The 23,125-nt window shown below is 42.3% G+C and overlaps 1 protein-coding gene across 1 annotated transcript; it reads left to right on the forward strand.

The window, feature by feature from the left end:
* The first annotated feature begins 407 nt into the window (after positions 1-407).
* Positions 408-21,796, forward strand: TH (tyrosine hydroxylase). Its single transcript, XM_081904130.1, has 13 exons — positions 408-608; positions 7,601-7,816; positions 11,316-11,490; positions 12,059-12,147; positions 12,604-12,671; positions 14,303-14,353; positions 14,598-14,743; positions 15,968-16,103; positions 16,230-16,299; positions 16,464-16,520; positions 16,737-16,832; positions 16,984-17,117; positions 19,865-21,796. The coding sequence occupies exons 1-13, from the start codon at positions 519-521 to the stop codon at positions 20,022-20,024; spliced, it is 1,488 nt and encodes a 495-aa protein (XP_081760256.1). The 5' UTR covers positions 408-518; the 3' UTR covers positions 20,025-21,796.
* The last annotated feature ends 1,329 nt before the right edge of the window (positions 21,797-23,125 follow it).

Below are 23,125 nucleotides of genomic sequence, written 5' to 3' on the forward strand. Positions count from 1 at the left end.
AACCTGAAAGTGAAAGATTTGCCCATCCTAACTCTTAAAACTAATCTCAAAGTATATTACTCCCATATAGCCAGACTCATATGATTAAAGGGAAGCACCTCTTGCTGGTTTCCTCCTGTTCATTTCTTGTTTGGCAGTGTTAAGATGCTTGCATGAACTGGAACTCCCACTGAAGCAGAGCCCTATGGAATATACAGCTTACACAATGGAAGAATCAGCTGCAATAAAGCACGAGGCGAGCATTTAGCCTACCAAGTATTTTGGGGTGCAGCAAAAGTGCTCGCGGTGGATTTGCAGAAGCTGGGTGCCTGTAATCTTTACAGCAATTAGATTTAATGGGATACAAGTGCTTCTTTCCTTCGCCTCTGCTCCCTCCTCCCCTTTTCTCCCTCAGGCTGGAGAGAGGGAGGTGGGCAGAGGGGGATCGGAAAGGGTCTTTGACGTCAGACTTGCCCTATAAAAGCCCAGGGAAGAGAAGGGAAAGCAAAGCTGAATGCTGAGCCAGTGCACCAGCAAGGATGCCAACCCCTAACTCTTCCAGTTCTTCGGCCAAAGGCTTCCGGCGGGCAGTGTCAGAGCTGGACTCCAAGCAAGCTGAGGCCATCATGGTAAGAAAAGATCCCCACCTCTAACTAGCCACAGGTGCTCATGCTGCTTTGCTGCGGCCAGCAAATGGACCGATGGCACATGATTTATAGAAGTTCCAGAATTCTAGAATTTCTAGAACAGCATTCTGTTAAGGGGGAAGCCAGTGGCTAGACAAAATTCTCCATTCAAAAGGCTTTAGGAATTGTGCTAATAATTTGTATGCACTTATCATACAGGTGCCAAAGGAAAAAAGAATGTAGAAATAAGATGCTAATGAAAAAGAATATAGTGTAGCAATTATGCATCATAGCCTGGAATGATGTTAAGAGTTATGCTCAGAGAAGAATGATGGCAAGGAGGGTTATTATCATCGAATGCTGAGTTGCTGTGCAGGGCTTTTGATTCCTTAGTGTTAAAGTGAGATGTTTGTTCTATTCCCATAAAATGAAAATCTTTGCCCCCCCCCCATACCATGCCTTGAACCAAAAAGGCAGTGGGGACTCAGACCAATTTTCTAACTGCTGCTATGCAATATTGCAATCCTTTCATTTTTCTCACTATGGCTTGCAAAATTCATAACTGAATTATATCAGGTTTTTGCATAGAGCAGATACGCAAAGGGAAAGGACATAAAATCTCATGAAGAGTTTATGCATCTGAACTAGGTTGGATTGAACTCTCACAAATTCGGCTAGCCAAGTTGGGAGTATGTGATCCTTGGTTTTCATTGCCATCTTGTTTAGTGGATATGCTCCTGCCTGCTTCTTAGCTTCTGCATTTGACATAGATGTCACCAAGACATTATGTCAGCCTTCCCCAGCCAGGTGCCCTTCAGATATTTTGGACTACAACTCCTATCATCCCCAGCCAGCATGGCCAACAGTTAGGGATGATGGAAACTGTAATCCAAAACATTTGGAGAGCACCAGGTTGAGGAAGCTTGCTTTAGTATGGTTCGCACATTAATTTATTATTTTATTACATAAAACTCATATGCTGTTTGATTGTTAAAATAAACTCAAAGCAGTTTACATGTACATCCTTCCTCACATCAGTCCATGATTGACAAATGTGAGTGACCATCGCAGGTGGAATGCCAAAGGTGAACACACCATATGCCAGGATTATTTGATTGGCAACTGACTGTGTGAACTGAGCCAATCACCAAGTGCCAGGAAATCAAATGGTGTGCCTGGGGGAGCCAGGTGGGGTTTGCAAGTTGCTTACCCTCCAATTTTACCACAGATTTCAAGGGGATGACAGACACACTAAGCAGTTTGAAAGTTAGAAGCTAAAGGCTAAATAACATGCAATGTTCAGTGTGTGGTCCCATTTCATTCGCTAAACAGCAGCTAGGAGGATCAGGACTGGGGTTATGGTGCAATGGGAAGAGAGGCTAACCTTTCTCCCTGTACTTCAGTCTCAGTGAAAATCCTACCCACCCACCCACCCACCCACCCACAAAATCCAGCTACATAGCAGTACATTTTACGTCAAGACTATGATGCAGGAAGAAAGGGTTAAAACCCACCACCCATCTGCAGCATGGTTCTGATCCTCATCACCTACCTCCATAGCTGCTATTTAATAACCAATCAAAAAAACACTTGGCTCCTAGATGGTAGATTTCAAGTGAGGAGGTTTTCTTTCTGTTTAGAAAAAGCTCTCCTGCAAACCATTAGTTATTTGTACAATATTTTCATTGGCTTCTTAGAGGGTTTTGTTTTTTGTATTTTTGTATGTGGTACTACACAAGAAAGGTTTAGTTCTGCTGTCCAACCTCCAAGGAAACAAATGGGAAATTCATAACTCTCATTTCTACAGACCTTGGGCAAAATAAATCCCTGGTGGATTCTGCACTTGGGCAAAGAGCTCCACGCTGGCTTTCAAACAACACAGAAGTTTCTTCTGTGAAGAAAAGTGAATTCCCACTGTGGATAGCAATGTGTGATGATCTTATATATGTACACCCCACTGAAAATTCACTTCTTGGGAAGCCACAGCAAATTATGTTTGCTCACCACATGCATGTATAGCAGTTCACACACATTTTGGATCATCATGTTGTACAAATTTCAATGGGAATCAGGCAAAACTCTTATCTTATGCACTGCTCCTACCATGCAGAAGAGCATTAAATCAAGCTTTTAAACACATAGAGCATTTTAAATCTAAGCACTCCAGGTTTTGTGGATAGCAACCTTTGTACCGAAGTAGATATATGAAAAGTACTTGAACTACCCCAAAAGTAAGGGATTAAAGACTGCATTTTTTCTCTTTGGGAATAGATATATTATTCTATTGATTTAGAAACAGACTATGATTTAGAAATGTAATGATGTACAATAACTTGCAAAGGTCTGTGGTTCCCAAATGGCTATTGCTTCTTCATGACCTATATCAAAGCATCATGTTGAAATAGTGGTCTTCAAACATTGTATTAAAAGCAAAACCCAAAGGGACCACTATGTTGCATCTCTTTTTTATTTTAAGCTCCTGTCTAAAGTGGTTGCATTGGATTAATAAAAAAAAGAAAGAAAGATATACCTTCATTTCTGATAGTTGGTATGGTATGAAAATAAACATTTTTGCAAGTTGGTTTGCATTAGTGATAATGGGCAGAGATCTGTCTTCAATGAAAATGCATCTTAACCTCAAAAACTCATGGAAGTATTAAGGATTCCAGCCACTGTACTTTATGTTCAGGAGAACAGATCAAGAGGCCTCGGGCACCACATTCAGCATTTACACCCGTGGTTCCTCACCTCTGAGGCCAACAGACATCATAATAGGTGACATTTCCTTCACATGCTGACAGAACCTTATTTCACAGGTTTGACATCTGTCTCCTATATATCACAGGTGCTGAAAGGTGGATTAAGTGCAGGTGCACTTAGTAATGTAAATCTCTATTTTACAAATCGTGAACAACTCTAAAGCCAAGTGTTTTCATCTTAAGTCTTATAGGAGAGCCAGTTTCTGATACCTTTACTTAGGGATGTTTGACCTGTCACACCAAGGAACTGAAATTTCCGTATACTTTAAAAAGGTGCATAATTGATTTTGGTGAGCATACACTGTATCATTGCCTGGAATTGAGCCCATACATACATTTCCAGACCGGTAGCTAGGCTGATCCATTGCAGCAAAACCAACAAAGTGCCTTGATTTCTGCAGCTGCAGGTGCAATGTTGAGTACTAATCACAGACATGCGTTTATTTATTGTTTATTTTATGAGCCTGCAAACAATTGGCTTTGCTTAAGAATGGGGAAGGAGGATCACCCTCCCTCCAAGAAGTAGTTGAAATAAGCTGTTGCTTATGGCTGTGAGCAAGAGAATAAATCTCTGGTTTTGAGCAAAAGAAGTATGCCCCAGACTCTACATTATACACACCAACAGTTCAGAGAGAAGAGGGAGTGAAAAAAAGAGGAAACCAGCATGTACCTTTAAATAAGCATTTATAGGTACTGTACATTCTAATGGAAGAATACAATGTGCCCTCTAGATATTTTTTTTTTTACTGCAAGTCCATTGCCCCAGCCAGCATGACCAGTGGTCAGGAATGATGAGGGTTGCAGTATAAAACATCTGGAGGGCACCAGATGAAATGAGACATATGTACCATTGATTTATCAAAAATCAGGAGTTTGGGCACAGGCATGGGAAGGAAATCTGTGTGCAGTTTATGGCTTCCACTGTTTGAGAAAGCATCATGTTTCTATTCCTGGTTGCTATTAATCTAAACTTATACTCCATGGGAACATGTGCTCTAGAAAGAATGTGGATTTTAGGCAGGCTGATGCTATGGTCCCATTACACCATTGGCTACTACGCCACAGCCCCACTGGTGTTACAGTGGGGTAATAAGAAGAGGGTTCATATGACTGCCTTCTCATGAATGCATGAGTAGGGATGGAGTTGTGCCATTGGCTACACTCTCTACAGGCCAACATATGTGCTAGTCACATATGGCACCAGCCATGCACTTGGCATCATTGTGAAAGGTCTATACATGCTTACAAATGTGTGTGAATAGAGCTGCTCCACCCAAGGGAGAATTCTAATGATTTCAGGATTCCCTTTTGCATAGAGGAGCCCAATGAGCATACATCTGTGTGCACAGTCTCTTCACATTGACACCAAATACATGGCAGCAGTGCCTCTGATGCATGCACTGGTGTGCCTGGTGGGCAAGACCCCCTCGCGCATTCCTGAATACGTGAGAAGGGAGATGTGGACCAGGACTGTATTGCAAAATTTAGAGAAGTATGATATCTGAAGCACAATTATGTTTTGATCTATGTATTAGTCCAGGAGGTGCAAATTTATTTGTTTAAAAATGCTGATCAAATGAAATTCTCCTTTACACCTCCCTATAGAGCCTATGTTCAACAACCTCTCTCCCACCAGTGTTTGAGTTTTGTTGTGCTTACTCAATGTACTTGACAAGAATGCATTTGTGTACATCACACATACAGTGCACCTCAAAGGATTTTTGTGTGCGTGTACATCACATGCTCATTTTGAACTGGTGATTGCACACAATCAATTACTTTATGCATTCGTAGCACATGGCATTGTTTTCTAACTATCCATTTCAAACAACTCCAATGTGGGTAAAGGGTTGATAATAAGGTTGCAGTCTTGCTCGCTTGTGTCTAGAGAACAGCTGGCTTTGTGCACCTGGACTGTTTCTGACTTTGCATTGTGCAGAGGCTCCTTAAAAGAAGAACTTCAGAAAGCTATAAAATCACGAAGAAAATAAGTTGAACTGTTTTTAAAAATCTAGCTGGCAGTACTGAAACCTAGATCCAGCAAAAGTCACTATGCATGGCATAAAAGTTGCCTTTGTTTGTTTGTTTATGAGCGACCAAAATTGATCCTGCATCTGTTTCCCCCCTAACCTAACATTTAACAATAAATGCTAAAGACAGCAAAGAGAACAAGGAAACAGCATCATATTAGCAGCAGGTATTGTGGCTGAAGACAGACAATCATTGTTTCAGAGAGCTGAAGGTGGCCAAGTTGCTTTCACTGCATGCACTCATCTCATTGTCATTGCTGTTCTCAAGTTTATAGGTTCCTTTTGTCTTTTTTTAAAAAAATCATGCTTTCCCAACCAGAGGTGACAGTGGGATAAATGAAACAAGGGAGTGTGCAGGCAACTGCCTTACAAGCCCCTGTCGCTGGAGTGTCTGCCTCCAGCCGCATTCTTCCTTCCAAAGGACTCATCAACGGCAAACAAAAAAAAGTCTTAACTTACCAAGCAAGGCCAGGACCTTTTCGGGTAGAGAAAAGACCAAAATGAGAAAGATTCCCTTTTCAAGCACAGCCTTTTGATTCACATCGGCGACCATCCTTTCTTCCACGAAGCAGCAAGTTTTAGGCTAGCTGTGATGTCAGTGGTGGCTGGTGGTGTTTGAGACTGAGGTTTTCTCTTAGCCTGCCTCGCTGAACCACTGCATGTACCTTTAGAAAATGACCTGCATTGCAAGAAGAGCAGATTTATTCATTTCTTCCCCATCGCTTAGGGCAAATCCTCACAAGGCAGCTGACAGAACAATGGATGATACACAGTAAAAACACACCACTAGATAAAAGCATATATGAGGTGGGGGGCAGCAATAAGGTCATTTTAAAAACTTGGCAGATTTTTTAAAAGCCCCCTTTGTTAGTCAAGCACATTTGCAGAAATGTAATGTGCTTGTTATTTATGAATGTTATAAATTAATTTCATTGTTGCTACATTTTTATACTTCCACGTAAACGTGTCTACAATCCCAGTAAAAGAAAAAAAAAGTGTGCCCATGGAGGTTATTTCTAAGAAACACAGATTATCATAATTTCTAATTATTTAAATGTATTTAAGGCATTTGTTGTTAAACTTGTGACGAACAGATTTCAACTCAGTTCAGTCCAGAAAACATTCTCTTCTGGTTTTCAGAAACAACATTATTTCTTCTCTAATTCTTATGGGCACAAGAAAAGCTGTCCAACACTTCCCTTGTGTTGGATGCAAAATTCCAGCACCTGTAAGGCATTTTTTTTCTAAGACTGTCATTTTTTTAAAAAGCCTATTTAGGCATTCTTGTTGGTTTGTTGGATGGTTTCTAATGTTTATGTGCTGTGTTTCCATCCTATGGCAGCTCAGAAGGGTTTATCATGAAATACAAGAAAAACAACAACAATCCAGGTCAAATAAGAATAATAAACTTTCTAAAAAAGACACCATGGTAGTCTCTAATCATAAGTAAAAATGGTCTTAGAAGCAGGAAAATGTCTGTAAAAACAGGAAAAATGAGCACTGATGGGGGCAAGGCATGCCTCCCTCAGGAGAGTATTCCAAATTCTAGGTGTCCTAGTAAAAAGACCCTGTCTCTGATACACATCTGACAACAGGGAAACCCAGAGGGTGGCCTGTTTCTGAATACCAGTTGCTGAAAACCACAGGAGGCGAGAGTGATCTTGTGCTCAAACCTTGCTTGCTAAACTAGATGGGCCATTGGCCTGGTTCAGCAGAGTCTTCTTACATTTTTTATGTTCAGGGCACAGCCACATTCTTACAGATAGCGGTGATTCTTCCAATTCTCTGGTCCTAAACCATTTAAGGCCTTTGAGGTCAAAATCGACATCTTAGGAAAGAAATTGGCAACCACTGTCATTTGCAGACTCCACTTAACATCCTGGCAGCCACAGTTTGGAACCGTGGAAGTGTTATGAGTTGTCTTCAAGGACAGCCCGACACGTCGCACCTTCTGTTAATGTATCTAACACAAGATAGTTTGCGTATCTGATACTGACTAGTCTAATTCAAGAACACCCAGACTGGTAATGGCTGAGACAGACCTGAGGTTTTCCAAGTCTATTGCTACTGAGATGTGCTGGTTCTCCAAAAAGCCCTCCTTGGTTTGCTCTCAGATGACTTTTCAATCTAGTAAGTGATGTAGGCCACTTTCCTTGGCTGTTGTGGAATGAAGGTGTCTATTTCTTCCCCTTGTATTTTCCCTCAGTCCCCACAATTCATTGGCAGACGGCAGAGTCTCATTGAAGATGCCAGAAAGGAGAGAGAAGCTGCTGCAGCAGCTGCGGCTGCCGCCTCGGAGGCTGCTGAATCAACTGAAACCATTGTCTTTGAAGAGAAAGATGGCATGGCCATGCTGAACCTTTTGTTCACCCTCAAAGGAGCCAAGACTTCACTGCCATCCCGTGCGCTGAAAGTATTTGAGGTGAGCTGGTGAAGTTGCCTTTTTGGCTAAAGGAAAGGTGCACTTGTTTGGAGAAAAGGGACAGCCTGGTAGTTCATATATTTCTAGATACCAGACATTAGGTGGAAGGTAGGGCTAGGTCTCAGTAGAATAAGTTATTGCCCAGAGCCATATCCACTAGTACCTGGATACTCGTTCAAGTGTAGGAATCAGGAGTATGTCATGCAATGCAAAATGTAGACCTATTGGTATCAGAGTGTGTCACTTCAGTGAGGCAACATTGGTGGGAGGGGCCAGAAAGGTGCACCCTCATGGCTTACAGTTCTTATGGAAGAAATTTACTAGGTTGTGGCAATAAGAAACTCTTACGGAGGTCAGGCCTTTTCAAGTCCTAGACCCTGTTTTTAAGGTATCTGGCTACCATCCGTCTAATGGAAGCCCCTGCTTGGGCTAAGTGGAAGTCCCACAATTCTTGGTTTAAACTGCTGGTTGGACATGCTCAGTGGTTCTGGAATCCCTTGAGCTTTCCCTTGCTTTCTGCTTCCTTTTCCAGCTCCAAACTCCTAGGCTGTGAGTGGTGGATTTGTGGTCTTTCAGATGTTGTCCCATCACTCCTGACCATTGGCCATGCTGTGTGGGGATGATGGAAGTTGGACATCTGAGGGCCCACACATTCCTCATTTCTGGCCTTGCTATTTTCCTGTATGCATCTTTCCCTGTCAGTTAGGATGGGGTTTTCCTAGTACCCACTTGCTCTCCTGTTCAACCAGCACTAAGTTTGCACACTTACATTTCTCCCAGTGTTGATCAAGTCAGAAACCACTTGCAATGTTGTGCAGACTGAGGAAATTGCTTTCAACCTGGGAGAAGACGGATGACTGAGGAATCAAATGTTGATATGGCTGGATGTGGCCTAGAAGCTACCAGTTGGCTACCTTGGGTTTACACAGCTTGTTGTTCCACAGCAAATAATGAGATAGAGATTAAAATGAGGAGATGGTTTTATCAAATGGAACAGAAAATTAAATTATCAACAACCCTCAGACCCTTGTGTACCTTATATAAAAATCATTGGATGGAAATATGTTATGACTCCCACTTGATGAAGAGCTTGAGAGGTTTCAATTTCTACCAAAATCCTTAAGGCTCAGATCAGTGTGATATACAGGCAAGATGCAGTTCAAAGGCACAGCATGTGCTACACATGGCTAGACAAGTGAAGATATTAAACCAACAACGACATGCCCCCTGCAACCCAATTATAAAGGGATGGCAGCTTATCATGGCAAGTGAATCTGTTCCTTAAACTGGGCAAGCAACCTGGCACTTCTCCTGAGGGCTTAACATGACCCATCTGTTCATGCCTGTGCTCGTATCTCCATGACCTAGGGCCTAGGCAATGCAGGGGGCATAACTGCCTCCCCAGAGTCAGAGCAACAACCTCCCCTGGAGAGGCAGGAGTGGACATGGTTTCTGACAACTTTGGAGGCTGAGCTGGTGGGACATTAGGCAAAGTGGGTGAACTGGAACCGGACACAGATAAGTCTGAGGACAGAGGTGTTGCTCATGCCTAGTGCCACTGAGACTGGTGGGGAGATGAAATGGGGGGGGACCCTTCCACTGGTACTCTCTCCAGTATCCTCTTTCTTGAGACCTTCCAATCTAGCCAGAGACTTCCCCAACCCATTGGATCCCTCCCTAGGCTCCTCTGTAGGCCACCCCTCTTCTCCATCTGGGCTTGGCCAGCACCCCCATGTAGGGCCCCTGATAGTGGGGAGAACTCAGTTGCTGTTTCCATCATTCCCTATCAAACTCAGAAATGCCACACCATAAGACAAGGTCCAATCTATCTAGATCGTTACCAAAGAATCCCAAACGTTTCCCAGCATGTGACTCCACAATTGAAATGTGTGCATATGCATTAGTGAGAAGCTTATTTTACAGTCAATTTAATAATATGAATAGCACCCACATACCCCAGGGAGAGAGACGGAGAGATCAGTTTGTGAAGTTGTGTGTGAACAAAGGAGGGTGTTTGCTCCAAATGGCATTCACATCCTCCAGGGGAGATTTACATGAGTTGAGAAGCTCTCTTGGTTTATCATGACTACAAGAGCTTAAGAAAAGCAAACACCAATGCAGGCCAGACTTCCACTGTGAGAGATTCATTTCCCCGATCCCTCCGGCACTGCAGGTACAAGATATGAAAACAGACGGGTGTAATGACATTTGCCTCATGATGAAACAGGCTGTGGGGAGGCTGGTTTTCCTCTCCTGTTTTACATTACATACAACTCAAGCAAAGGTAATGCAATCAGATCTGTCAGATTAATGCTAAGGTATTGATTGTCATGGAGGGGCAACGTCCCAGGGATGCATTAGAAAACAAGTGGCTAAATTGAATTTGTCAGTGACATTGCCGTCTGTTCCCTTTTCGTCTATCTAGCTCTGACTGAGTAAAAAATTCAGCCTTTCCCCTCCTGAATCTCTAAGGGGAAACTGGTTTAATTCTTTAAGAAGTGAAAATTATGCACCAGCTTTCAGCAAAGAAGGAAAAGATCTCAGATGCTATCAGTGACTTTATATTAAAGCCCACCAAGAGGGACCTTTAAAAAGAAATTCTGGATGTATCTCTTGTGTGTGGTTCTGGTTGATAGCTCTTGGGAGGCTGCTTAAAAAACAAAAAAAACGAAGATCTGGCAAGCCTGAAATCTGCCCCTCCCTGAATTAGGCAATAATGGATTGTGACATACATTGAATTGCGCTGGAGAATTGCTAAGTGGGGCAAATGATACTTAAGCCACACGCCATCCACCACTTTCTCTCCACCCCCCCCATGTCACTTACAAATCAGGGGAAATTGGTTCCATGGGGTTGTTTCAGTGATGGCTTTGGGACCTTCCCAACATGTTTCTCCTAGAAATTGCCCCAATGCAGTGGTGACTTGCAGAAAAGTGGTATCTAAGGATTGAAGACATAAGATGGAGGAAGAATATCTTGTTCAAGCCATGATTTCACACTTCTTCATGCATTTAATATTCAGCACCTTGGCCAGAGCATAGCACAGAAGCTGATCAAAACCTGCATGGAAAAATTGGCTTCTTTCTTGGAATTATACAGGCTGCCATTTATTTGCCTTGAAGATAGTCTGGTTCTAATGTTCTGTGGCTGTTCCACTGCTGTTTTAAGTTAATAAATTAATAATAGTATCTGTGTAATGCTATGTTGTCAAAGGCTCTTCCCATGCTTTGGCTCAAAACTTACAGGAACCCTGTAAGCCAGGGGTGGCTAACCCCCAGATCAAGTCATCTAAAAACAGGCATCTCCCGTCTAGATGAACAGAGGCTAACTAGGGGAAAGAGTCTTCTGAACTTCTTTCTCTCACTTGAAAATAGCCTGTTTATTGAAGTTGTTGCTCCTTTTATAATGTAGTGCTGAACTGATTTTAAAAATGGTGGGTGGGAAGTCTCCTTGCTGTTTTATTTTAATATATTGTTTTTCCTTCCCTGTCTCTCTAAAGACATTTGAAGCCAAAATTCATCACCTAGAAACGAGGCACAGTAAGAAACTGCGAGAGGGCTCTGTTGATCTGGAATACTTTGTGAGATGTGAACTCCACAGCTCTGATCTGAGCACCCTCATCAGTTCTCTCAAAAGGGTTTCAGAAGATGTTAGGAGCACAAAAGAAGACAAGTGTAAGGAACCTGTAAGCTTGGTTAACAAAGCACAAGGGAAGGATTTTTTCATATATAACTGCTATGGAGATAATCTCTAGAAAGGAAAAATGTCAAGGGCAAAACCTTTCTCCCTGCATGTGTTTTTTAGACTGGTATTAGAAATAACTGGTGTATGCACCTTTGAATGTTGCAAATCTGTTAGAGGCAAGATAAGGCAGCATCATGGTATATTTCTGACAACCTTACAGCACAAGTCTATGTGTGTTTACTCAAACGTATTCAGTGGTGCTTATTCCAAGGTATATGTATATACAGGATTGAAGCCTTAGTTTAATATAATAGATCAACCAACCAACCAACCGGCCCGTCCATTCAGCCATCTGGCTATCCAAATAACAGATAATTACTTGAAATCCTGTGTAACAATTTGAATAGTTTAGCTACTATTAGAATAGTTTATCTGGGAAAGGAAGGAAATTACTGGTACACACTGTATTTCCATTAGAAACCCCTTTTCTTATTATTTCCTATAACAAGCTATTTTTTCTCTCACCTCCCTCCTCTTCCTCACCCTTTTGGATTTTAGTTCATTGGTTTCCAAGAAAAATCTCTGAGCTAGATAGATGTCACCATTTGGTCACCAAATTTGACCCTGATTTGGATCTGGATCACCCGGTGAGTGAATAACACTTCTTTCCCAAATCCTCTTCCACATTTCCTCACTGCCTGAACTCACGTTAGCTGTCTCCTCATGGGATAGCTTGGCTTGCTATGCTTCTGAATAGACTGAACAGAAAGGCAAGCTGTCATTGCATTTCTAGCAAAACGATTGCAGGCTTGCAGGTACATCTCATGCTCACCAGTTTAAAGCTTTAATAAATTAATTTGCACTCCAGCTTCTCAAGAAGATGAGAAGCATACATTGAGTTGACTTGGAAGTGCCTATTCACTCTAAGTAGAAAACATGGGAGGTGCTTTTTTGCTTGTTTAAACAAAGTCGCAACTGATGGTGAACACATCCTTGCCTGTCTAACCATGAACAACCTGTAATAAAAATTGTCCATTGTCAATATTACAACTGTACAGTGCAAAAATGTGAGGTAACATTCTGGCTCTGTTCTTTCCTCCAAGGGATTCTCTGATCAAGTATATCGGCAACGAAGGAAAATGATAGCAGAAATTGCCTTCCACTATAAGCAGTAAGACTTGCTGCCTTGCATAGCCTCACCTGCTGAGACTTCCATGCATACACTTATTTATCTCTTTGCTCTCCATATTCTGCCCTTCCACACTCTTGGTTTTTCCCTTCCACTCTCCTGCTTCATGTTTTCAGTGCTTCATGGCTGCCAGTTCCATAGAGCTTTTGCAGTCATCCCTGAAAGGTCCATTGCAACACAGATAAGCAACCCAAGAAGTGAATTGTTGAACGCAACCATTTCAGTGATACATATGGTGTCTTCTTTGCCCCATGTCTGGGATGCTGCTGCAGAAACTATGCATTCTTGGCATTTGTTACGCATTCAGACTCAAATTAAAAGATTGTAATGAGGCTTCAGGGCTGGTTTCTCTTCTCAATACCAAGAGGGATCCAGGATAGAATGGCAATTTAAATATTCTTTCCTTATTGTATTTGCAAAAAATGAAAATAAATAATCAGCTGCCCATTATTTGTATTTGTGATTTAGAATTTAAATATGTTTGCTACATTCATTTTATCTATTTATACAACATACCACCTATATTACTGTTTCCCCCATGCGGTACGTAATGTGGCAACACCCAGGGCCACTCTGGAGACCTTTCACAAGGCAGAAGGCTACCACATTGTCCTTGGCCTAAATCTTCCTAATAACTTGGAGGTGGCCAAAAAACAGACCCAGATGGTACAAAACAGCTGCTTGAAATGAGATGAGTTTACATTTGCATTTGAAATGATGATAAAGCAAGGATGCTTTTGTAACAATCTTTACTTTCAAAAGGAGCCAGTATTTGAAATGGGGATATTGGACAGGGAGGACATGCTAGAGAGTGAAGGGAGCTTTATTTTGGTAAGGCATTTTGACAAGTTTGTTATTTTTCTCATATTTATATTATATCTGAAATGACAGCAAAGGGAGAAAGGATTCGGTTTTTTTTAAGGTTAGCTGATTCCCCTGATGATTGTACACTTTCTCCTCAACAGTATGGCATAGCGTACTTGTTTGAGCTTCCTGATTACACTTATATTAACACCAATATTTCCAGCATTACTTCCAAGTGGGGCAACAGCTACCCTTTTATTGTCATTATTTATCACCCTTCAACAATCAAGGTGTTTTAAGTGTGCTAAGGGGTACTGAATTACCTTGTGCATCCTGAAGTGCCCCTTATAATCTAAATGGGGCAAACTAATCTGCATCATGTATGTTGGTGTTAGTCTGTTTCAGTGTCCTACAACCCTACTGTTCCTTACTATTCTATCTATACTCATACCTAGAAGTCTTACATTTCTCTGCAACCACAAGAGCTACTTGTTTTTAAAAGGAACTTTCAAAAGTCACAAAGATTTAGTCCTCAGATTTCTCCTCCTCATAGACAGGGCCTGGTCTGCATTGTAAATTTGCACCACCTTGTGTCTGGGCTGGGTCTTTGTGTGTTAGCTTTGTGGTTTTAAATATTGTCTATCCTGTTCAAACCTTGCTTTGTCTCTTGGACATGCATTAGCTATATACTCCATCTCAGTTATAAGTGGGCAAAGGTTTAGCTTAAACATTATTGGCCCCTAATATTTGTTGCATTGCTATTTTGTCTCCCTTCTCCTTGTTCTTTTTCTTACTATTACCTATTATAGTGGCGACCCAATTCCTCGAGTGGAATACACAGCAGAAGAAATTACCACCTGGTGAGTATGAATGCACCTTTCCTAGCTTCTGCCAGATGCGGCACAAATCAGTAGACTCCCAGCTATATACCCCACAATTTCCATTGGGTCTTTGGGTGGCAACATTCACTCACAGTCACTCTGGGTTAGTAAAACTGGTATTTTGCAGCTAAAATAGTTTTAACGGTTAGGAGAAGGATGGCAGACTAGATGTGCCTTTGGGCTGACCCAGTAGGGCTTTCCTTATGTTCTTATCGTTCTGAAGGAAGGAGGTGTACAGCACACTGAAGAGTCTCTATCCCACTCATGCCTGCAAAGAACATCTGGATGCCTTCCATTTATTGGAGAGATACAGTGGCTACAGTGAAAATAATATCCCTCAGCTGGAGGATGTTTCCCAGTTCCTAAAAGGTGAGGACTCAGATAAGTTTCGCTTCTGAAGTGAAAAGGCTTTGCTCTTCACAATGATCAAGAGGGTTGGGAAAACCCTTTTCAGCTAGAGCTGAAACGAAACCTCTTGCAACCTGCAAGCATTCTGAAAAGGTTTGTGCAAGTAAAGGCTATAAACATGAGCACTGCTCATTATCCAGGGGCAAAGGCTACAAAATGATGCAATACATGGCTCTTTAAAGCATAATATCACTTGCATTAATTCATACAAACCTGGGGCTATAACTCAGCAGTAGAGCATGTGTTTTGCACACAGAAGAAGTTCCACTCTGGCATGTCCATTTTAATTTTGGTGCAGAATTTGCAGGTAAGATCACACCTTCTTGTTCAGAAGCCTAGGCCCAGAGCTCTCCCTCTATGCCCTCCAGGCATTTTCCTTAGGCCACTGTTCTCTCTCCACACACCCTGGCATTTTTTCTTATATAGTAAGCTTAGATACATAATTTTGTTTCTGCTAGATGCTTGTCTGCAGCATTTTCTAAAAGTGTCTGTTCCAGAAAAGTACCACTTCATGGCTTGGTGGCCCTGCCTCAAGTAGATCCTGCTTGACCTCAGACAAGCCCCAGATCCCCCCATGGCACCCTGCCTTGACTCAAGGCAAATCCCAAGTTCATAAAATAATTTTTAAAATGGATTGGGGTCACTTATGAATACTGTCAATCAGTATATGCAGACCATCACACACAGAAAGGACTTGAATGTGGACCCAATGGAATTCCACTTGACTATAAGTATTCTTATGTACTTATAAGCACAAATTTGCAAAACATTAAAAAGCGTAATGGAAGAGTCCTGTGCAAATAGAAATATAATTTTGGCCAGATTTCTAAAATGAACAATTCCAACTAAAGCGTATCCATGGCAGTTTCTGCAGTGAATGATATCTTAGATAACTTGATGTTGCTTTAATTATTTATTATTAAAAATAATATCCCATCCTGCGTCTGACTCAGGGTAGAAAGCATGCAAATGATAAACACCTAAAAACTTCTAAAAAATGATTCTAGTACCGATGCAGGCTGGGAAAGTTCTCTACTTGTTCTTCTAACACAAAGTTGCACATACACAATTATTTATGAGCATTATTTAGTTTTTTTGAGTTCCTATACTGCCAGCGGTAGAAGCTCTATAAAATGTGGCTCAGATGCTACACTCGGCTACAAAGACTGGTTTGAACTATTTCAGAGAGAACTGGGTTCCAGCTCCGACCTGTAGCTGGTCTCCTGTCTGCTCGGGACTTCCTAGCCAGCTTGGCCTTCAGGGTGTTTCAATGTACACAGTACATCCGCCATGCCTCTTCTCCCATGCACTCTCCAGAGCCGTGAGTACTAGCTCTTGAATTGCCTCAAATCTATCATCATACTGTATTCTTGGACTTGGACGTGTTAATGTCTGGCTTGCTGCTTCAGACTCAGCTGTTAACTAAGTGTCTTTCTTCCAATGCCAGGGACTGCTGCCATGAGCTTCTGGGGCATGTACCAATGTTGGCAGATAAAACGTTTGCACAGTTCTCCCAGGTGAGCAAGAGGTGAAATGCCTTGTGTTTTAAGCACAGCCTATGCTTGACTAGATAGTGCATGGAGAAGTGCATAGCATTGCACTATAAAATGAGCAAGTTGGATGATCAACTAAAGCCATCCAAGCCAATTCCTATACATGAGATTATTCCTTTTGCTCCTAGGACATTGGACTTGCATCTTTGGGAGCAACGGATGAGGAGATTGAAAAACTTGCGACCGTAAGACCCTAATTCTGGATTTATTTATTTTAAAAAACCCTTTGCTTTCACTTTATCCAAATCTAGCTATATTTTCCTTAGTTATAACTGTATGAAATGCCCAGTGAAAGGAAAAGGTTCCATGTGGCCAGCTAATCTTGAATATGTATGGATTTAAAAGAGTCATTACAGATTTGAGTAACCAACTTCCTTTGGGATCCCGTTTTTGTTTCCCAGCTTTACTGGTTCACAGTGGAGTTTGGCCTCTGCAAACAGAATGGAATCATCAAAGCCTATGGAGCTGGACTCCTCTCCTCTTACGGGGAGCTAGTTGTAAGTGCTCACCTATTCCTCCTAGCTAAATTGAAGCACACGGCTGCCTCTTAGCTTGTGCTCTCCTGTTCCATTCATTAGTCCTTTGTCACAGTAGTCACTTTAGGGGTTTTCCTGCAAGAAACTTTGGCATTTCCCTCCCTTCATTCAGCACTCTTTGTCGGATGAACCAGAGCTAAGGGACTTTGACCCTGATTCTACTGCTGTGCAGCCCTATCAAGATCAAGCCTACCAACCAGTCTATTTTGTATCAGAGAGCTTCAGTGATGCCAAAGCAAAACTCAGGTAAGATATACCGTACTTTTCCGTCTATAAGATGCCCCCATGTATATTTTGGGGGACTCAAATTTAAGAAAATGGGGGGGGGGAGAGAATGATGATGATGTTGATGATGATGATGATAATAATAATAATAATAATAATAATAATAATAATAATAATAATTTATTTATACCCTGCCCATCTGGCTGGGTTTCCCCAGCCACTCTGGGCTGCTTCCAACAAAATATTAAAATACACTAGTGCTTCATATTTTAAAAGCTTCCCTAAACAGGGCTGCCTTCAGATGTCTCCTAAAAGTCTGGTACTTGTTTTGAGATGGCCCAGAATTGATGAGCTTTTTGGGGGAGGATTGCCCAAGGTTGTTGAGCTGTTGTTTTTTTTGGGGGGGTGTATGCCCAGGGTTGAAGACCGTTTTTTTTGGGGGGGGGAATGCAAAAAATCACTAACCCGACTAACAAATGCTGACAATCGCTCGCGCTGCCAAAAACAACATGCGTCTGCTCACTCACCAACAGCAGACACCAATAGCATGCCTGATTGTCGAAGTGGCAGCCAATCCAAAGCAACCCTTGACACAGCCACTAATCACACACAAAACCACCGCTGATGAGCTCCTGCTCCCGGCTGCAACCAATCACCCGTTACCCCCACGCACTATCCGTGTATAAGACGAGTCCCGGTTTTTCACATGATTTTTGAGTAAAAAAACCCTCGTCTTATACACAGAAAAGTACGGTAGTTGGGTAGATCAGCAGGGCAATGGGGATCCATATGTGGTAGCTGTACCTATATTCTACTGTTCTTGCTGCATGCCATTTATGATACATTTTCTTCTTAATCCAATATGAACATTTTCTCTCACTCACTCACGCACTCACTCACTCACTCATTCACACACACTTCTGGAAAAGCGTTAAAACTAAGGTTTTGCTGTGGATTGTTAAAAGGAAGTACAGATAAGTTACAGTGCAATCTCAGCATAGGTTTGGTGCATATATTCGGGGGGTACGTACATTAAAAAAATGCATCGTATTAGGGAAAATTGCATATAAAAATTAGGAAAAATTTGCTGGTGGCTTTTAAAAAGTTGGCAAATTGCTGCAGATTGTAGGGAAAAAATTAAGAATGGGAAAATGAGAAATTTAGATAACTATTGCAGTCCCCAACTGCAATATGTCAAAACAGGAACAAAACACAACACTTCCAGGGAACTGATAACACATTTGGGCACCATAGCATTTAACCAGAGTTTGGAGGAAAGAAGCTCAGAGGAAAAGGTGAGCACAATTTCTGTCTATGAAGGGCAGGGGAGCCACTTGACAATATCAGCAGGGAAATGAGGGTGCAGGAAAAGTTGAGCAGCCTGCCTGCTACTTCTCAATTGCCCCCTCTAGGAATCATTTCTCTCTTCAAAAAGGACCATTGGGGCACACTTACGCACACTTTACTGCAATGATATTTCGTTTTTGGCTGGGTTCTACAGCTAACTCTCACAATCTGACTCTTCTTAAGAGGATATTTACAACTAGAATACATGAAGAAAATCTGTTCAGAGGTCAAAGGCTCTAATATAGCAAGAACCAAAAATATGGGGAAAGGTGGGCATTTTCTTTCACTCCCCCCCCAGCTGAATGTCATTGAAAACACCACTAGAGGGTGTTCTAACACAAGCAATAGCAAATTCTTACAGCAAAACCTCCAACTCCTCTGCTGCAGCATGAGCTGTCCTGAGCTTGACCATACTTCATCGAATAAATCACATTCCTTCATGCACAAGGCATAAATGTCCAATAATACTCAGATGTATGCTCCTGGTACCTACCTCCAGCGGCTATTCTACTTTGCATTCTATTAACATGCTTATTATTATTTGTTACATTTCTATCCCATTGTTTCCTTCACCATAGAACTCAAAAGAGTGAGATTCCTGGGTGGCCTCCCATCCAAGGTCTGGTCAGACTCAGACCTGCTTAGCAAGTCTTCTGAAGAGGTTAGCTTTAGACCATGCTCCAGGAATTACTTTGCTACGGTCCCCTGTAATGAATTAGCACAGGATAAACCAGCCTTTGGCATCCTAGTGCCCTGCAGATGTTTTGGAGTGCAACTCTCATTATTGACCTTCTGCTTTTCATACAGATGGTCCCAGGTTGAATCCTGGACATCACTAGACAGGACTGGGAAGGATTCCTGCCTGAAATTCTGGAGAGCTGCTGCCAATCAGCAGTGACAATATTGTGAGCTAGGTGGACCAGTGGTCTGATACAGCCACAACAACTTCCTACATTCCTAGACATTGTTTGAAATGTTGAGTATATCAGGGATAGAGAACCTGAAGCCCTAGAATGGCATACCACTCAACCATCCCAATAAAACCAGGACATGCTGCTTTTTTTGCACGAGAACATGGCCATTTTGGGCACCATGATCTGTCCCCACTAAAAGAACTTTTTCACAGCTGCGATCTTGCGTGGCACCCCAAAATGCACATGTGAGAGCACACCACACCCCAAATCACTTTTTTTCAAGGCCGTGATCTCGCACGGGTTACATGACTCACAGGAAAGTATGGCCCCGGAAGACAGTGTCCCGGATTTTTGCCTTGATGTGTTGGAGGTTGTGTGATGGTCATTGTAATTCAATGACATCTGGAGGGCCAGGAGGTTCTCCATTTCTGCAGCATGTCTTCCGTTGCCCTTGAGTTCTAGCCTATCGAGGCCAGCCTCCTTTCATCTCTGCACTCTCTCTTGCAGGGCCTATGCAGCGCACATCAAGCGTCCCTTTTCTGTCAAGTATGACCCGTACACATACAGCATTGAGCTTCTGGACAACCCGCAGAAGATTCGCCACTCCCTGGAGATTGTGCGCGATGAGCTTCACTCATTAATCGACGCACTCAATGTTATCAGCTAACACACACATTTCTTCGACCCTTTCCCTCCTTCATGCCAACGCCTGTCCCTGCAGCTGCCAAACTGGCTTCCTGCAGTGACTCCCTGCCACTGCATCATTTGGGCCGCCACGGTTTCTTTTAGGGTTTGTGTTGCTATCCATTGCCAGAGTAACAACAATGGTGTGTGTTTGCTGCCCATATGTTGGACGAGAGAGGCATACTTATTATTTAATGGCCAGCTAGATTGAAGAAAAATAAAAGGAAATGGAATGTATCAATATATTGTATCAAACTAATCAGACTTGAAGCAGGCCCACTGGGGGGAAAATGAATAACTTCAGCCCAATGATTTCAGAGTGGGCCTATTCTGAGGATGACTTAGATGGATGCAAGCCAAACAGGACTTACTTCCTGATAAAAGTGCTTAGCGTGGCCTTTTAATTTTGCTAGAGAAGAATAAAAATATAATAAAAAAGAAGCAAAAACAAGAAGAGGAGAGGTATTGCTTTAACAGAATACCTACTCAAATAGAATTATTGGGTCACTGGAGAAGGCTTTCACTGAAACATGTCTGGCAATTTACTAGTTGCTAAAGTTCCCTACATTTCTTAGTACAAATCTGAGGCCTCTTTCCCCTGGCCCCGCTTACACTTCTGCTACATACCCAGTGACTTCAGAGAAAAACATTCCTTTATAAACTCGCCATTATGCCAAGAAGCCTTCTAACCACATTTTTAAGTGAATTCAGAGTCCAGACAGGTAGAAACCTCAGTATGCTGACCCAAAATCCAATTCTGATGGTAGGATGAGCTCTTAAAATTTCAATACGATGACTCAAAACAAGATCCAGAGCGCGACCACTATCTGATTGGAACAACCTTCTCGCTGATCCTAATCCCTCAGTCTGGGAAAAATTCCTTCAGGATGAAACAAACCTTTGACTGGCTGCAATGCTCTGTACTCCAAATAGAGGCAAATCCTCTGGAACTCAGCATAGCCTATTGCCATGCAAGTGTGTGGAAAACTGAAGCATTGCCTTCTTAGTCCAAAATGGAATCCCACACCTAGCAGCAAATGCTACCATCTCCTAGGGATAACTGTATTGGTCCTGGTCAAGGTAGCAGGAAACAGGTAAGGGAGAAGGACCCTCCATTTTGAATGCGCTGATCTATTTCTGTGGAGCACTCCTTAGCAAGGTGATAGATATGTCTCCCATTTCTGGTCATGTGATATTGATAGATGTATCATATAGCCTCCTTCCTTCTCTAGGCTTGGTAGGGAAATGCTCTGTCTTTGTCAGGATAGAAAGGAGTATCCTTTGTGGAAAAGCACCATGAAATTATTGCCAAAGTCGAAGAACATCTGGAGAGCATCAGCTACAATGGAAACATAGGTAGATGATATCGCAAGGACACAATACTCAAATGTATTGCTACTAGCTCTGCAAGGTCTAATAGTTGCCATACATTGTTCCTACATTCAGGCACAATGCTGAAGATGTTTGAATCAAAACAGCCTGGAGAGATGGAGAGAGAATCAGGTCACTGGGTCAAATGCTTCACGTTTGAGAATGAGACTCAAGAGAAGAAACACACGGAACCTCCCTTTTCTGTCTGGCTTTGGTTTGCTCATGGTATTTGTGTGCACTAAAGCCTCAAGGAATGGATCTCACTGCTATTGCTCCTGCTGTGTGGGTGGATCTGTCTGTCTTGCTGCATAATGAAGATATTTATTTCTCAGTTTTGAGTCATGCTGCTGCTGAGAGGCTAGGTTTATTCATAATAAAGTTATATTTCTGGTCTAGCATCTTGGGTTTGTCTTCGTGATCTCTCCCCTTTTAAACAATGGCACTCTGCTTCCAGCCCTCTCTGTCTTGTTCCCTTATCACACATGCTGTATATCCAGTGAGTTCCTGTGAAAAGTTCAAGTGGTTTCCTGGCCACGCATTTTAGAGGGATATAGCAGGTGCTGACAGTATTGTAGATTGGTGCCAGTTATGTGACTTCCAGACTGTTACATCACAACAGCTTAGCAGGGCGAGCAGGGAGGAAAGTGGCAAGGAAGTAAGACTTCAGTCCTGTTGTAGCTTTCACAGGGTGGGAAAAAACTCCCTCAAAGGAAGGTTCCACAGAACCGATGTACTGCCTTCCCCTTCATCTCTCCCACAGCAAATGTGCACAGTGTAGGGACATGATGAACCCATGTTAACAGACGAGAATTGACCTAGACCTTCATCCAGAACTTTCAGCAACAGAAGTTGATCCTTGAAAATAAGAGCGCTTTCCATACTTTCCCCTGGTGTGTGTGTGTGTGTGTGTGTGTGTGTGTGTGTGTGTTTTGCACTACACTTTTTTTTAAAGGTCAGCAATGTTGAGTCATTATTCTGGGGGGACAGAAGCAGAAGTGTCAGATTCTTATGAATTTTCTTTAAAAGAGATAAAGAAAGCAGGGAAGGTTAAAACACAGACAGGCAGGGAATTCCAAAGAGTAGATGCTGCCACACTAGAAGATCATTTTTTGCAAGTGTGGAATGAGTATTGTGTGGCCTTTGTAACGGGGTCAGTTCAGTAGATTGAATTGGTTGAGTGGGCACATATGGGGTAAGATGAACCAGCCGATCAACAGGTTCCAAGCCATTAAGGGCTTTATATACCAGCAGTAACACCTTAAAGTTAGCCCATAACAAATTAGCAAACAGTGCAGAGTTCTGAACAGAGGCGCTATAGGCTGACAGATTCTCACTCCTGCTGGCAACTGTGCTGCTACATTCTGCACTAACTGCAGCTCCCAGATCAAGCGCAAAGGAGGCCACACATAGAACCCCGCCTTTCTCAAAACATTCCTTTTTAACTCTGATTCTTGCTTCAGAACAGAAGAAGAGCCTTGCTGGATCGGGCTAAAGGCCCATCTAACCCAATATCCCATTCCCACAGTGGCCAACCAGATGCCTAAGGAAAGCCCACAAGGAGGACCTGAGTAAAACAACCCTCTTCCCACATATGATTCCTAGCAACTGGAATTCAGAGGCATATAGTCTCTGACAGTGGTGGTAGAAAATGGTCATCATTACTACAGGTAGCCTCAGATTTGTCTAATCCTCTTTTAAAGGCACCCAACTTGG

This window comes from Podarcis melisellensis (assembly GCF_964234715.1).
Source record: "Podarcis melisellensis genome assembly, chromosome: 1".
Lineage (NCBI taxonomy): Eukaryota > Metazoa > Chordata > Lepidosauria > Squamata > Lacertidae > Podarcis > Podarcis melisellensis.

What these genes read in the sequence shown, in the direction of transcription:
- TH (XM_081904130.1), top strand. Translation starts at nt 519, where the DNA reads ATGCCAACCCCTAACTCTTCCAGTTCTTCGGCCAAAGGCTTCCGGCGG. An exon ending in GCAGAAGAAATTACCACCTG is followed by an intron (nt 14,354 to 14,597) that starts GTGAGTATGAAT and finishes ATCGTTCTGAAG; the next exon opens with GAAGGAGGTGTACAGCACAC. An exon ending in TGTTTCCCAGTTCCTAAAAG is followed by an intron (nt 14,744 to 15,967) that starts GTGAGGACTCAG and finishes GAACTATTTCAG; the next exon opens with AGAGAACTGGGTTCCAGCTC.